This window comes from Dromiciops gliroides, chromosome 2, assembly GCF_019393635.1.
Source record: "Dromiciops gliroides isolate mDroGli1 chromosome 2, mDroGli1.pri, whole genome shotgun sequence".
Taxonomy (NCBI): domain Eukaryota; kingdom Metazoa; phylum Chordata; class Mammalia; order Microbiotheria; family Microbiotheriidae; genus Dromiciops; species Dromiciops gliroides.
Genome location: NC_057862.1, coordinates 178,596,379 through 178,610,633, shown reverse-complemented (window position 1 = coordinate 178,610,633; position 14,255 = coordinate 178,596,379). Strand labels below are relative to the sequence as shown.

General features: G+C 38.0%; 1 protein-coding gene across 1 annotated transcript in view; it reads left to right on the top strand.

Moving 5' to 3' along the window:
• RPGRIP1 (RPGR interacting protein 1) overlaps nucleotides 1–14,255 on the top strand; it is a 49,256-nt gene that overhangs the window by 15,659 nt on the left and 19,342 nt on the right. The window contains exons 8-14 of the mRNA XM_043980501.1: nucleotides 3,796–3,869; nucleotides 5,718–5,863; nucleotides 9,275–9,438; nucleotides 10,239–10,397; nucleotides 11,219–11,366; nucleotides 13,376–13,813; nucleotides 13,973–14,124. Coding sequence (XP_043836436.1) covers nucleotides 3,796–3,869; nucleotides 5,718–5,863; nucleotides 9,275–9,438; nucleotides 10,239–10,397; nucleotides 11,219–11,366; nucleotides 13,376–13,813; nucleotides 13,973–14,124 — 1,281 coding nt within the window. The remainder of the gene's footprint in view (nucleotides 1–3,795; nucleotides 3,870–5,717; nucleotides 5,864–9,274; nucleotides 9,439–10,238; nucleotides 10,398–11,218; nucleotides 11,367–13,375; nucleotides 13,814–13,972; nucleotides 14,125–14,255) is intronic.

Below are 14,255 nucleotides of genomic sequence, written 5' to 3'. Positions count from 1 at the left end.
AAAACATCCAACAGTTACTGTCTTAGTGCTGTCAGCTAATCATAATTAGCAAAAAGAACTGCTGACAACTCTTTTTTGTTATAAAGTTAAAACTTTCATTAACCTAAGCTAACTTATCAGTTGTACCCATAATAGTTTTAAGAACATTTTGAACAATTCTTTGCAAAAATGCTTTGTGACATTGTACAAGATGGGCCAAAAATCACGATGTTTTAATAACTTTTTGAAAATTACTTTTTCTTTATTTTTTGCCATTTACAAAATGTGATTTTTCACATGTAATGTAAATTCACTTTCTATAAATACTACATATGATGCTATGGTTTTATAAATTATAAACAAAAAATAAATGAGTTATTAAATACTAAAACCCCTTCATGACTTTTTTATAAAAGTACTCTGGTATTGTTGGGTCAAAGGGTATGCACAGTTTTATAGCCCTTTGGGCATAGTTCCAAATTGCTCTCCAGAATGGTTGGATCAGTTCACAGCTCCACCAACAATGCATTAGTGTTCCAGTTTTTCCACAGCTTCTCCAACATTTATTATTTTTTTTTTGGTCATATTAGCCAATCTGATAGGTGTCAGGTGGTACCTCAGAGGTGTTTTGTTTTTTGTTTTTGTTTTGTTTTGCCGGGCAATGAGGGTTAAGTGACTTGCCCAGGGTCACAGGGCTAGTAAATGTCAATTGTCTGAGGCTGGATTTGAACTCAGGTCCTCCTGAATCCAGGGCCGGAGAGCATTTTTCATATGGCAATGGATAGCTTTGATTTCTTCATCAGAAAACTGCCTGTTCATATCCTTTGATCATTTCTTAATTGGGGAATGACTAGGATTCGTATAAATTTGATTTAGTTCCCTATATATTTTAGAAATGAGGCCTTTATCAGAAATACAGGCTATTAAAGTTGTTTCCCAGCTTTCTGCCTCCCTTCTAATTTTGGATGCATTGCTTCTGTTTGTACAAAACCTTTTTAATTTAATGTAATCATAATCATCCATTTTGCATTTCATAATACTCTCTATCTCTTGTTTGGTCATAAACTGTTCTCCTTTCCATAAATCTGAGAGGTAAACTATTCCTTCCTCTCCAAATTTACCTTTGGTATCACCTTTTATGTCTGAATCATGTACCCATTTTGACCTTATTTTAGTATAAGGTGTAAGATGTTGCCATATGCCTAATTTCTGCCATACTATCTTCCATTTTTCCCAGCAGTTTTTGTCAAATACTGAGTTCCTATCCTAGAAGCTGGAGTCTTTGGGTTTATCAAACAGTACATTACTGAAGTCATTTACTGCTGTGTCTCCTGTGTCTAACCTATTCCATTGATCCACCACTCTATTTCTTAGCCAGTACCAAATCTCTTCATGACTTTTGACTCACCCTGTACTTCAAAATGTTTCTTGTTTAAAAAATTGTTTTTTATTACATTTTCTATCATTTCCTCTTTTCCCAAATCTGGAACATAGTCATCTTTACTAATCAGTTTTTTTCCTCTCCTTCAAACCTTTATCTAAAAGTCACCTCTTGAAACTCTCATTAACCAAATACAGTTCCAACAATTTTGGATCCTCTCATCACCTTAAAGAAAATCTAAGATAAGCTTTAATAAGGATACGTGTGTATATACACATATTTGTATATAAACACTCCTTGCACTCAGGTGGAAAATATAAACTGCACAAGAAGAGGATAGGGGAGCTGTGGCTTAATAGAAGCTTGTATTTTTAAAAAAACAACTTTGTGTCTTTAAAATACATTTTTTTATTCTGAACCTTACTTAACAAAAACTTAAACGTTTAAAGCTCTTTGTTGTTGTTGAGTCTGACTCTTTGTGACACCGATTGTGGCTTTTCTTACTAGAGTGGTTTGCCATTTACTTCTCCAGTTCATTATACAGATAAGGAAACTGAGGCAAAAAGAGTTGTGAGTGACCCAGGGTCATACAGCTAGTAAGAGAACAAGGCTAGATTTGAACTCAGATAAGTATTTCTGATTCCAAGCCCAGTAGTCTATCCACTATGCCACCTAGCTGCTCAAAGCTATTTATAATAAAAATAATAGACACATAGTAATAAGTACTTGTCAGTAATTTCCCTTATGTCCTCTTCTAATATATCTTTGGTTGTCCATGCACTTATATATAGATTTATACTTTATTTTATGTGGTAATAGTCTTTTCCTAGTTTGGGTTTCTTTGCTTTGTTTTGCCTTTTCAAATTTCTTTATATTCCTAATAGGTCTCATTAGTAGTATATACCCTTTTAATGGCAATATAACATTGAGATATTCATTTGTTTAGCCAATCTCCAACTATTGGATATTTAGGCTGTTTCCAATTGGGGCTATTACAAATAATGCAGCAATAAAATATATTTGTACACATCTTTTTTTTTCTTTTTAATTATATCTTTGGGGTAGATTCCTATATTGAGATCATTGGTATTTTCAATTTTATAAGTCTCGTAATGCATTGTCCAATTTCTCTACAAAATGATAGCTCCACTTTGCAATAATAGCAGCAAACTCTTAAGTGTATGTTTCTTCATTATCCCAACAGCATTGAAAATAGTAATTTTTTTGTTAATTTTTGCTAATTTGATAGATGTGAAAATGTACCTCAAAATTGTTTTAATTTACTTTTTTGATTTTAAGTGAAGTTGAACTTTTCCCATTGTGTTTATTTTTTTGTTTTGTTTTTGTTTTTTTTGGTGGGGCAATGAGGGTTAAGTGACTTTCCCAGGGTCACACAGCTAGTAAATGTCAAGTGTCTGAGGCCGGACTTGAACTCAGGTCCTCCTGAATCCAGGGCCAGTGCTTTATCCACTTCGCCACCTAGCTGCCCCCCCCCCCCCCGCATTGTGTTTATTTTAAATTTATATTTCCTCTTTTGTAAATTGTTCAAATCTCTGGGTCATTTATCTACTGGATATGGATCTAGTAGAGTTGTATCATTGGGTCATATAATTTTATATCATTTTTATCATGCACTCATACTTTTGTATCATTTCCTTATAAATTCTAGATTCCATGGCTTTATCTAATATATTGGCTATATTTTTTCTAATTGTCATTTTTCTTTTCATCTTGGGTATAATGCTTCTATCATGCACATTTTTACAATTATATAATTAAATTAATTTACGTCTTCCTGTGCTTTCCAGTGCTTTAAGCACACAGAGCTTGCACCATATTAACTTGTACCTGTTTATGCAAGCAATTTTCAGTTTTCTTATTATTTGTTCTTTCTTCCCATTTGTATTTGTCAGTTTTTAAGGGCAGAGACTGTTCTATTACTGTTTCTTTGATGTTTTTCCACACCACATTGCACAGTCCTCTGCACAGTAGCATTCAATAAGTAAAGTTTAAAGAGTGACCTAGCATTCCCTCATCTTCATTACCAGGAAAGCACTGCAGTGTGGGGTTAGTTCTACATATCTGGGTTTTCTTACTGTGGGGAGTGAGGTGTACAGCTGGAAAGAGTTGCTGAGTCATTTTCTGTCATAGCCACACATGAAACAATTCTTCCAGGTTTCTCAATAATTGATTTCAGCAATACCTTTATCATCCACCACTCTCACTTGGTCCATGAGGATTCTTTGATTTGGACTGATGCTTCCCTAATTGGCTTCTACATTCAAAATGATTATTGGAAATAGGCAAAGAAATTGTTGATTTGAAGAGAGAAATCAAACTCTTACAAACTCAAAGCATTAGGGTTTTGTTTTGTTTATTTTATTATTTTTAGCATTAGTTTTTTTAAATAGTCAAAAATATCCTATTTTTCTCAGTTTCAGGACAGAGTGGAGGATTTAAAAAGAGAGAGAAATCTGCTGAAGGGAAATCATGACAGACTCTTAAAAAAGTAAGTATAAAACGAGTACCAAGGAAGGGGATAGGAAAAAGGAGGGCTCTGTCCTGATTAAAGAGAGCTGAGGGGGCAGCTAGGTGGCGCAGTGGATAGAGTACCAGCCCTGGAGTCAGGAGTACCTGAGTTCAAATCCGGCCTTGGACACTTGACACTTACTAGCTGTGTGACCCTGGGCAAGTCACTTAACCCCAATTGCCTCACTAAAAAAAAAGAGAGCTGAGGAAGTGAGGCTCAGGGCACCCAACCTGGGGATAATAACCCAGAGATGATGAATCTTGGTGAGCAGTTTGGAAGATTCCATTCGAATAAACAAATATTGTGAATTCTTTATTATCTGTGGCTCATTTTAAAACCAGGTGCAGCTTTTCACTTAAAAGCCCCAGTCCCACAAATGATTGTTACCCACTTTTTGGAATCATACATGACAATGATATCAAATTCAATAGATATGTGCCACTTAGCCATACACAAAGATCCCCTCAGGCAATATGTTGACTTAGAAGCCCATATATTAATATCATCTATGTTTTATTGTATTTTTATTTTGTTAAATATCCCCTAGTTACAGTTTAATATGGTTTGGGCGTCCCTCTAGTGTGTTGTAGGCTGCTGTAATTGACACCTTTGATCCATGACACTCATTTGTATAAACTAGCTTAAGAACTGGCTACGTATACATATAAATATACATCTATCTATACCTATCTATCTACACACACAGTGTGTGTGTGTGTGTGTGTGTGTGTGTGTGTGTGTGTGTGTGGTGGGGGTGGGGTTTGGTGAGGCAACTGGGGTTAAGTGACTTCCCCAGAGCCACACGGCTAGTAAGTGTCAAGTGTCTGAGAGTGGATTTGAACTCAGGTCCTCCTGAATTCAGGGCTGGGTGCTCTATTCACTGTGCCACCTAGCTGCCCTGTGTGTATGTTTTTTGCTGTTGAATTGTTTCAATCATATCCAATTCTTCATGACCTTATTTGGTGTTTTCTTGGCAAAGCTAATGGATTTGTTTGCCATTTCCTTCTCCAGCTCATGTTAGAGAGGAGGAACTGAGGCAACCAAGGTTAAGTGACTTGCCCAGGGCCACACAGCTAATAAAGTATCTGAAGCTGGATTTGAACTCAAGTTCTCCTGACTCTAGGCCTGGTGCTCTGTCCACTGGGCCATCTAGTGCCCCATGTATATATGTACATATACATATATACACATGTATATATGTACATATTGTGTATGCACATATATACACAAGTTCTTATCTTCTACATTGCCCCATATAACTTCATTGCCAGACCTATTGAGTACATAAAATAGATCTGTCAATGAAGTTAAGTACCATTAGGCAAAGGAGTGCAGAACATAAGAAGATACAGTCCCTGCTCTTAAGTCCTATAATTTTAAAATCTAGTTAAAGAGGCAAGTTATTTCTGGATTTGATCTCCTGGAGGGAGAAGATGGGAAACATTTGCCTTTATAATCAATACAGCCTCTCTTAAAAACGTCTCGGTTCATGATTCCTAGGCTAATGAAAACCACATTACAATGGAGAAGAGCTTTGCAGGGCAGGACAGTGGCTTTAGCAGACTTGGCAGGGTTATCCAGACAGAAACCCCAGAGTGTGACAGATGGAGTATGGAACACTCATCTTCCACGGACCCACAAAGGTTCTGAGGCAGTTGGGAACCAACAGTTGGGTATCCAGTGGGGGCAGGAAGAACATGAAGGGGAGCAAATGAGGTCCTAAACATAGGAAATGCTGAAACTATGGAAAATGAAAGCCATGTTGACAACCTCAACTTGTTCATCTGATATTTCCTCTCTCCCTCACACTTCTCTCAATATTCCCAGCATGTTAAACAGCAGCAGTCAGCCTCACTGGAGCACCGATCTCATGAAGGAACGGCTCCAGCAGAAAGTCTCTCATTTACAAGAGCAGCTGGATTCTGAGTTAGCGGAGAAGAGAAAGATCTTACTTCAGTTGGCTAAGGAACAGGGTAAGTGACAAGGGGTTTCAGTGGCTAGAGTGCTGGAATACCTGGGTTCAGAATCCCATCTCAAAAGCACTTATCTAGCTGTTACTCATCGATAACTAAAAATAGGTGCTACCATTTTAGGATTTTTAACAGATCCCTCTGTAATCCCCCCCTCCCCCACGGACCCACCTTTCTCTTATTTCCTTGATGTTTCACCTGTTTTCCTCTCCTTTTCTGGGTGGAGACACAAGGCCCTGATGCACATATGAATTTAGCTGTGGGAACCTAGGCAAGTAATCCCCTTCTTTCTTTCAACCTTACTTTCTTACTACTGTAAAATGAAGATACTGTATTAGAAAGTACTTACTTGAGTTTACCTCTCAGATGTATGGAGAGGAGAAGAATTTATGACTGAACAAGAGATAAGAGAATATTATGAAATGCAAAATGTATAATTTTGATTATATTAAATTACAAAGGTTTTGTACAAACAGAGGCAATGCAGCCAAGATTAGAAGGAAAGCAGAAAGTTGGGAAACAATTTTTATAGCCAGTGTTTCTGATAAAGTCTTCATTTCTAAAATTTATAAGAATCCAAGTCATTCCCCAATTGAGAAATGGTCAGAGGATATGAACAGGCAGTTTTTTTTTTAATTTTTTTTTTTTTAGTGAGGCAATTGGGGTTAAGTGACTTGCCCAGGGTCACACAGCTAGTAAGTGTGTGTTAAGTGTCTGAGGCCGGATTTGAACTCAGGTACTCCTGACTTCAGGGCTGGTGCTCTATCCACTGCACAACCTAGCTGCCCCGAACAGGCAGTTTTTTGATGAAGAAATCAAAGCTATCTATTGCCATATGAAAAAATGTTCTAAATCTCAATTGATGACAGAAATGCACATTAAAGCAACTCTGAGGTACTACCTCAAACCTATCAGATTGACTAAAATGACAAAAAAGGAAAATAATAAATGTTGGTGATGTGGAAAAATTGGAACACTAAAGAATTGTGATGGAGTTGTGAACTGATCCAACCATTCTGGAGAGCAATTTGGAACTATGCCCAAAGGACTATGGGACTGTGCATACCCTTTGACCCAGTAATATCACTACTAGGTCTGTATCCTAAAGAGATCATAAAAAAGGGAAAAAGGTCCCACACGTACAGAAATATTTATAGTAGCTCTCTTTGTGGTGGCAAAGAATTGGAAATTATGGGGAAACCCATCAATTGGGGAATGGCTGAACAAGTTGTGGTATATGAATGTAATGGAATACTACTATTGTGCTATAAGAAATGATAAGCACGCAGATTTCAGAAAAACCTGGAAAGACTTAAGTAGACTGATGCCGAGTGAAGTGAGCAGAACCAAGAGAATATTATACACAGTAACAGGAACGCTGTGTGATCAACTAGTGATAAACTTAGCTCTTCTAAGCAATACAATGATCCGAGACAAAGGACTCACAATGGAAAATGCTTCCATATTAAAAAAAAGAACTGTGGAATCTGAATGTAGATTGAACTATACTATTTTTTTTTGTTTGGTTTTTTTGGGTTTTTTGGTGAGGCATTTGGGGTTAAGTGACTTGCCTGGGGTCACACAGCTAATAAGTGTTAAGTGTCTGAGGCCAGATTTGAACTCAGGTCCTCCTGACTCCAGGGCCGGTGCTCTATTCACTGAGCCACCTAGCTGCCCCTGAACTATACTATTTTAATTTTTTTGTTTTTCTTTCTTTTTTGAGGTTTTTCCCTTTTGTTCTGATTTTTTGTTCACATGTGAAATGTTGTGAAATAATGTGGAAATATATTTAATGTAATTGTACATATATAACCTGTATCAGATTGCTTTCTGTCTTAGGGAGGGGAGGGAGAGAGGAAGAAAAATTTGGAACTCAAAATCTTATTAAAAAATGTTGAAAACTATCTTTACATGTAACTGGAAAAAAATACTATTAAGACTGAAAAAAAGAGAAAGTACTTATTTGGCAAACCACTCCAGTATCTTTGCCAAGAAAACTCCAAATGGGGTTACTAAGAGTCAGACATGACTTTAAAACAACTCAACAACAATAAAAGTGCTTTACATACCTTAAAGATAACCCCACCACCACTACCACTACATATACACACATACACATTATTATGTGTAGGATGTTATGTAATTCTATCACACTGCTATTGCACATTGATGGTAGTGTCTTCTGGACTTGGGTAGTTGTTGTTTGCAGAGGAAAGATGTTTTATTTTCTCTTTCATCTCCCTTATAAAAATCTCAAGTCAATATGACAGGTTGTTGTATTTTTATGTCTATACACTAATTGCAAGACAAAATGGTACAGGATGAAACTAATCAGTAACATTGTCATAAAGCCCCATCTTAATGGACTACCAGTTCAGGAGTTGTAAAGGCAGTGCACCATTATCATTCCCTTCTTTATTTATTTCTTCTCTTGGAGCACTGTATCTGCAACTTTTAAAATGTATTTGTGTATGTGTGTGTGTGTATAACTCCATGTCATCTAATCTAACACCCTCATTTTATAGATAAGGAAACTGAAACTTTAAGGCAGCATTAATCTATATTTGGGTTATTTTTGTACATAAGCTTATTCTCTTACTGGTCAGTAATCTCCATGAGTGCAGGTATCATGTAGCTTTGTATCTCTACCAGATAGTTCCCAATAGAGTACTGTGTACACACTAGTTGCTTAACAAATGTTTGGTTTTTTAAAAAAATATTTAATTTAGAATTTTATTTTCCTGAATTACATGTAAAAACAAATTTTGACATTCATTTTTGAAAAACTTTGTGTTCCAAATTCTCTTCATCCCTCCCTCCCACCCCACCAAGAACTCAATATAAATTGTACATGAGTAGTCCATGCATAACATTTCCACATTAGCCAGGTTGTGAAGGAAAACACACAAAAACAAAACTTCAGATAAAGGAATAAACAAAAAAAATGATGCTTCAAACTGTATTTGGATACCATCAGTTCTTTCTCTGTATATGGATTGAAACTTTTTTTGTTGTTGTTGTTTGTTGGTTTTTTTTTCAGGGCAATGAGGGTTAAGTGACTTGCCCAGGGTCACACAGCTAGTAAGTAAGTGTCAAGTGTCTGAGGCTGGATTTGAATTCAATTCCTTCTGAATCCAGGGCTGGTGCTTTATCCACTGCACCACCTAGCTGCCCAACAAATGTTTGTTGAATTGAATTTGTGATTGATCATGGATAACTAGGATGAAGACATGAGATCATATTTACAATCAAAGAATGACACAGATAAACATTTGTACTTTCTCACTTTTGTAATATCATCTTTGGTAGAATTAAAGTTTTTTGTTGAGTTGTATTTTCCTTTTATTAGCTCAAAAATCTTAGGCGAGAAAATCTTTTAAATGCTTTTACAGACTCACTTGTTTCTTTCTCCAGCTGAAAATGCAGACCTAAAGCAGGAAGTCACTCAAATGATCATGAAACACAAAAAGGAAGTAGAACTTCTCCAACAGAAAACTACCAGCACTACCACTAGTAGCAGCCAATCAGATCCAAACATTTTGCAACCTTCATACCAAGATTATACTAAAGAAACACAGGTACAAGCATTGATTTGGACTTTTTTTTGAAACACAGGTAATTATTTTATAGAAGTGGTCCAAACCAGGAAAGAGCTCTGGTCTTTAATGCTGGGTCAATACCCTTAAAAACAAACAGAGAGGGGCAGCTAGGTGGCACAGTGGATAAAGCACTGGCTCTGGATTCAGGAATACCTGAGTTCAAATCCAACCTCAGACACTTGACACTTACTAGCTGTGTGACCCTGGGCAAGTCACTTAGCCCCCATTGCCCCCACAAAAAACAACAACAAAACAAAAAAAAACAGAGAATAAGTGAACAACCAGATAATGTGTATCTGAAGCTAAACATAGAATACAAAAAAGCAGGAGGGAGTTTGAGAAAGGTGAGGATGGAGAACATATCACAATGCATAAATTCTTGGGAAACCAGGCTCTCAACTATTGTTTTTCACCTTAATCCTATCCCATTCCTTATAACTTTAACGCAGCCACTACTATTTAAAATGCAAGGAAACAAGGAAAAGAGTAGCATCATTGGGTCATAGTTTTAGAACTGGAAAAGACCTTAGAGGTGATCTATTTCAGGCCCCTTCATTTTCTAGATAAGGAATCCAAAGACTAGACTAGAGAGGTTGTCCAAGGTTAGGGCAGAGCTAGGATTAGAACCCAGAGCACTTGATTGTAGTTTGTAAGGACAAAGAATATTTTGGGGCAAAATCTGTTCATATTCTACCAGCAACCACTTCTTTTTAGAGGACATTCATATATTTATTGTATTGTATTTGTTGTTTTTTCAACCAATTCTTTTCTCTTTGAAGACCCATGAACTGAACTCTCTACTAGAAATTCAAGAAGAGGAAAAGAACCTGTCTTGGGCTTACAATCAGATGAAGGTGGCACATGCAGAAACTGCACTAGAATTAGAAAAGACAAGAGACATGCTCCTTTTGCAGCACCAGATCAACCAACGTTATCAGGTGCAAAGAAAGAAGGGAGCAGGAAGTGGATATGATGCATGGTGAAGTCTCACCATTTAGGAGAAGAGAAGCAAAGTTAAATAGGGGTTGATGCCTCCTTCTATGTTGTCATGTCCCGGCACTGTGCCACTGTCTGCAGAGCTGATCTCTGTTCCCACAGCAGTGTTTTCATAAAAACGCTGGCAATAAGAGTAGGTCAGAGAACAGCTACTGCATATGGGGAAGGTGGAGTTCTCCTCTTCTAGAAGCCATTTTTGTTGCTCCTAAGAACCTGTCACTCCTTGATAGAACTACAGCAATTGTTTCCAGGGGTGATGCCATCCTTGAAGGGTTTCCTGAAAAGTAAATCCATATGAGTAGCCAATCCTTTCTTGAAAGAGATATTGGCAGAAAATTCCATAGTCCAGCTATTTCCTGAACTTCTTAAAGCAAAGTTCTAAACCTGCAGTTCATAAACTTTAAAAAAAATCAATAATTATATTTCAATATATTTTATTTCCTTTGAAATCCTATGTATTTGAAGCAGCTAGGTGATGCAGTGGATAGAACACCAGCCCGAGTCAGGAAGACCTGAATTCGAATTTGGCTTTAAACACTTACTAGCTGGGTGACCTGGGCAAGTCACTTGACCCTAATTGTCTGCAGAAAAAAGAAATCCTATGTATTTTATGCATTTGAACACATCATTCTGGTAAGGGGTCCATCAGCTTCACTAGAAAGCCCTAGAGATACATGGCACATAAAGGGTTAAGAATCTCTGTCTTAGAGTCTAAAGCATAATGCTAAAAATATGGAAAAGATGAAGAGTTATTTTGTTTCAGGATGAACTGGAAATTGTGAAGACAAAAGCTGATAATAATGAGAGAGAACACAAGGAGGAGTGGGAGAAGTTGAATCAACTCCTGGACCTCAAGAACAATCGCATCCAACAGCTGGAAGGTAGTTTTGGAAGTCACAGACTTATGGAGGGCTTCCTCTCCGCTATCCCAGCCATTCCTGAGGGAACTGCCATCTGTTTTACTCAGTGCAGATTCCTTACTAACCCCACCTCCCTATGTGACTTCCCTATAAAAGTCTCTTTTCTTGGTTCTTAGAATGTGATTGAGCAGAGCATTCACTCCGGAGTCAGAGGGTCTGGATTCAAATTGTGCCTCTGAAGCCTACTACTTTTGAGATATTTGGGCAAATAACCTCCCCATGGACCTCAGTTTCTTTTTTTTTTTTTTAATGATGATGCACTTTATTTATTTATTTATTTTTTGCGGGGCAATGGGGGTTAAGTGACTTGCCCAGGGTCACACAGCTAGTAAGTGTCAAGTGTCTGAGGCCGGATTTGAACTCAGGTACTCCTGAATCCAGGGCCGGTGCTTTAACCACTGCGCCACTTAGCCACCCCCTCTGTTTCTTTACCTATAAAATGAGAGGTTTGGATCAAGAGCCCTCTAAGGTCCTTTCCAGATCTAGGTCTGTGATTCTATTGGTCCTTTCCACTCTTTATCCTATTATCTTACTCATGATATTAGCTCTGTAGAACAAGAGCTTGTTTCTCTCATTTATCCTGTTGTTATGTTTCACTGTGTGCTATGACAAGTGACTCTAGGACTCAATTTTTCAACTATGAAATGGGGGGTTCCTAATAGATGAGTTCTAAGTTAGTTTTCTAATTTAGCGTTCTTTAAGCTATATGAAATATGGTCTGAGAGAAATGGCTTCTGGTATTAAGAAGATTAGAGTCACTTTGCTTTCTTCTTGCTTTGTCCTCCCGTCTTTTGTGGTTTTGACCTTAGAATCTGCACTACTTTGCATCAAGCTATAGGCTGAAGCTTCTGATTGGTGCCTGGTAGAAGGTAATGGTCCAGATTAGGTACAAGGGATATGTGTGGCTGCCTATCTCACTATCAGCATTGCTTTGTGACTAATACCACTCTCAACAGAATGAAATCATGTAGTCTTCTAGTCCCTTCCCTTATCATTGATCTAATGTGAAAATTAAAACATCAGGACCCACAGGGCATCTTGTAACAGACTTCTGTGGTGGTTGGGGTTCTATGATTAAGTGTGCCTATTACTGACACATGGTAATAGTCACATGTATAATATAGTCACATATGATTATAAGATCTGGTCCCCACAGAGGAACTTTTTTTTTTTTTTGGTGAGGCAATTGGGGTTAAGTGACTTGCCCAGGGTCACACAGCCAGTAAATGTTAAGTGTTTGAGGCCAGATTTGAACTCAGGTCCTCCTGACTCCAGGGCCGGTGCTCTATCCACTGTGCCATCTAGCTGCCTGGAACTCTTAAGAATATGACACACTTTGTTCTTTCTTCATTCAATATCCCAAGCCTATTCTACTTGTCAGGAATAGTCACACTAAATTTCTTATAATGATCTTCTGACAAATCATGACTGTCATGGTCTCACTAGGTGGCACAGTGGATAGAGTTCTTAGCTAGAATGAATCCGGAAGATGAGTTCAAATCCAGCCTCAGATATATATTAGCTGTATGATGCTGGGTAAGTCATTTAGCCTCTATTTGCCTCAATTTTCTCAACTGTAATATGAGGAATAATAACACTTAGCTAGAAGAGCTGTTGTAGAGTTCAAATGTTTGTAGAGTGCTTGGCATAGTACCTGACACTATTCCCTCCCTCTCTATCCCCTTCTCCTACCCTATTCAAAGCAGTATCATCTGGTTGATGAAATCTTGCATAAAATATTTTTCTGAGTTTGTATATATTACATAGTTTTTACTTTTCAATCATCCATTTGGTTAATTCTCTCATAAGAAGGCCTTGCTTTTATTTGACATGTCAGTAACAGATTTCATATTTGGAGTTAAGACTCCCAGACATAATGTTTTGCCCCTGGAATCATACTGTTGCTTGACATGGCTAACTACTTTCAACCCTTTTCTGTTTCTATCTGTTACTTTACTACTCAGCTCTTAAATGAAGGGGAAGTTTTCTTTTCCCTTTAGCACAGTTTAAAGATGTGGCTTATGGTACTCTGAAGTTTACACCGGGTCTGCAAATGCCAGAGAATATGGTGAACTGTCTTCAGCTGCACCAGGGTGAAAACCTTTTTGAACTGCATCTTCACCAGGCCTGTCTGTCACCCGCAGCCCTGTCTCAAGCTGGAGATATCCAGCTTGTCTCCTTCTGTACCTATTCCTTCTATGACTTTGAAATCCACTGCACCCCCTTGGCTGTGGGGCCACAACCTCTCTATGATTTCACCTCCCAGTATGTGGTAAGAACAGATTACCTTTTCCTGAACTATTTACAAGGGGCTTTATCCCAAATTAACCTCCACCAGACTGCAGCTCTTGACCACAATACCCTTGCTGTTGGCTGGCTTCGTTTTGACAAAGTGCTAGAGACAGTGGAGAAAGTCCATGGCACTGCCATGCTTACTGGTAAGTGCCCACTTGGCTTTCCCACAACTCCTAGTATTAGTGTAGATTTTCCCAAGCTCCTTGATTCCTCTTAAACTGTTTTTACAATCTCTTCCTTTGTTTCTCAACCATGCTATTACATTTGTTTCTTCCATGCACGTCCCACTTTCTGATCTCCAGGAACTAATGGAGAAGACTTTGGGACATTGGATTACTGGATGAGGCTGAAATACCCCATAGCACACTGCTTACAGGCAGACAATAAGCGATTGAAAGCCCAAGCATACCTGTCTGCTAATGTGCATGGGGCCAAGAAGGCTCAGCCAAAGGAGGTGAGAATGTATCAACATATTTCAAAGGAGCTACTGCCCAACAGCTTATCAGAACAGCACTAGCAAGTTAATAATGGGATTCTCCTAGCCTTAGTGTTCTGAGCTCATTCCCAATCATGGCTCCCATTTAG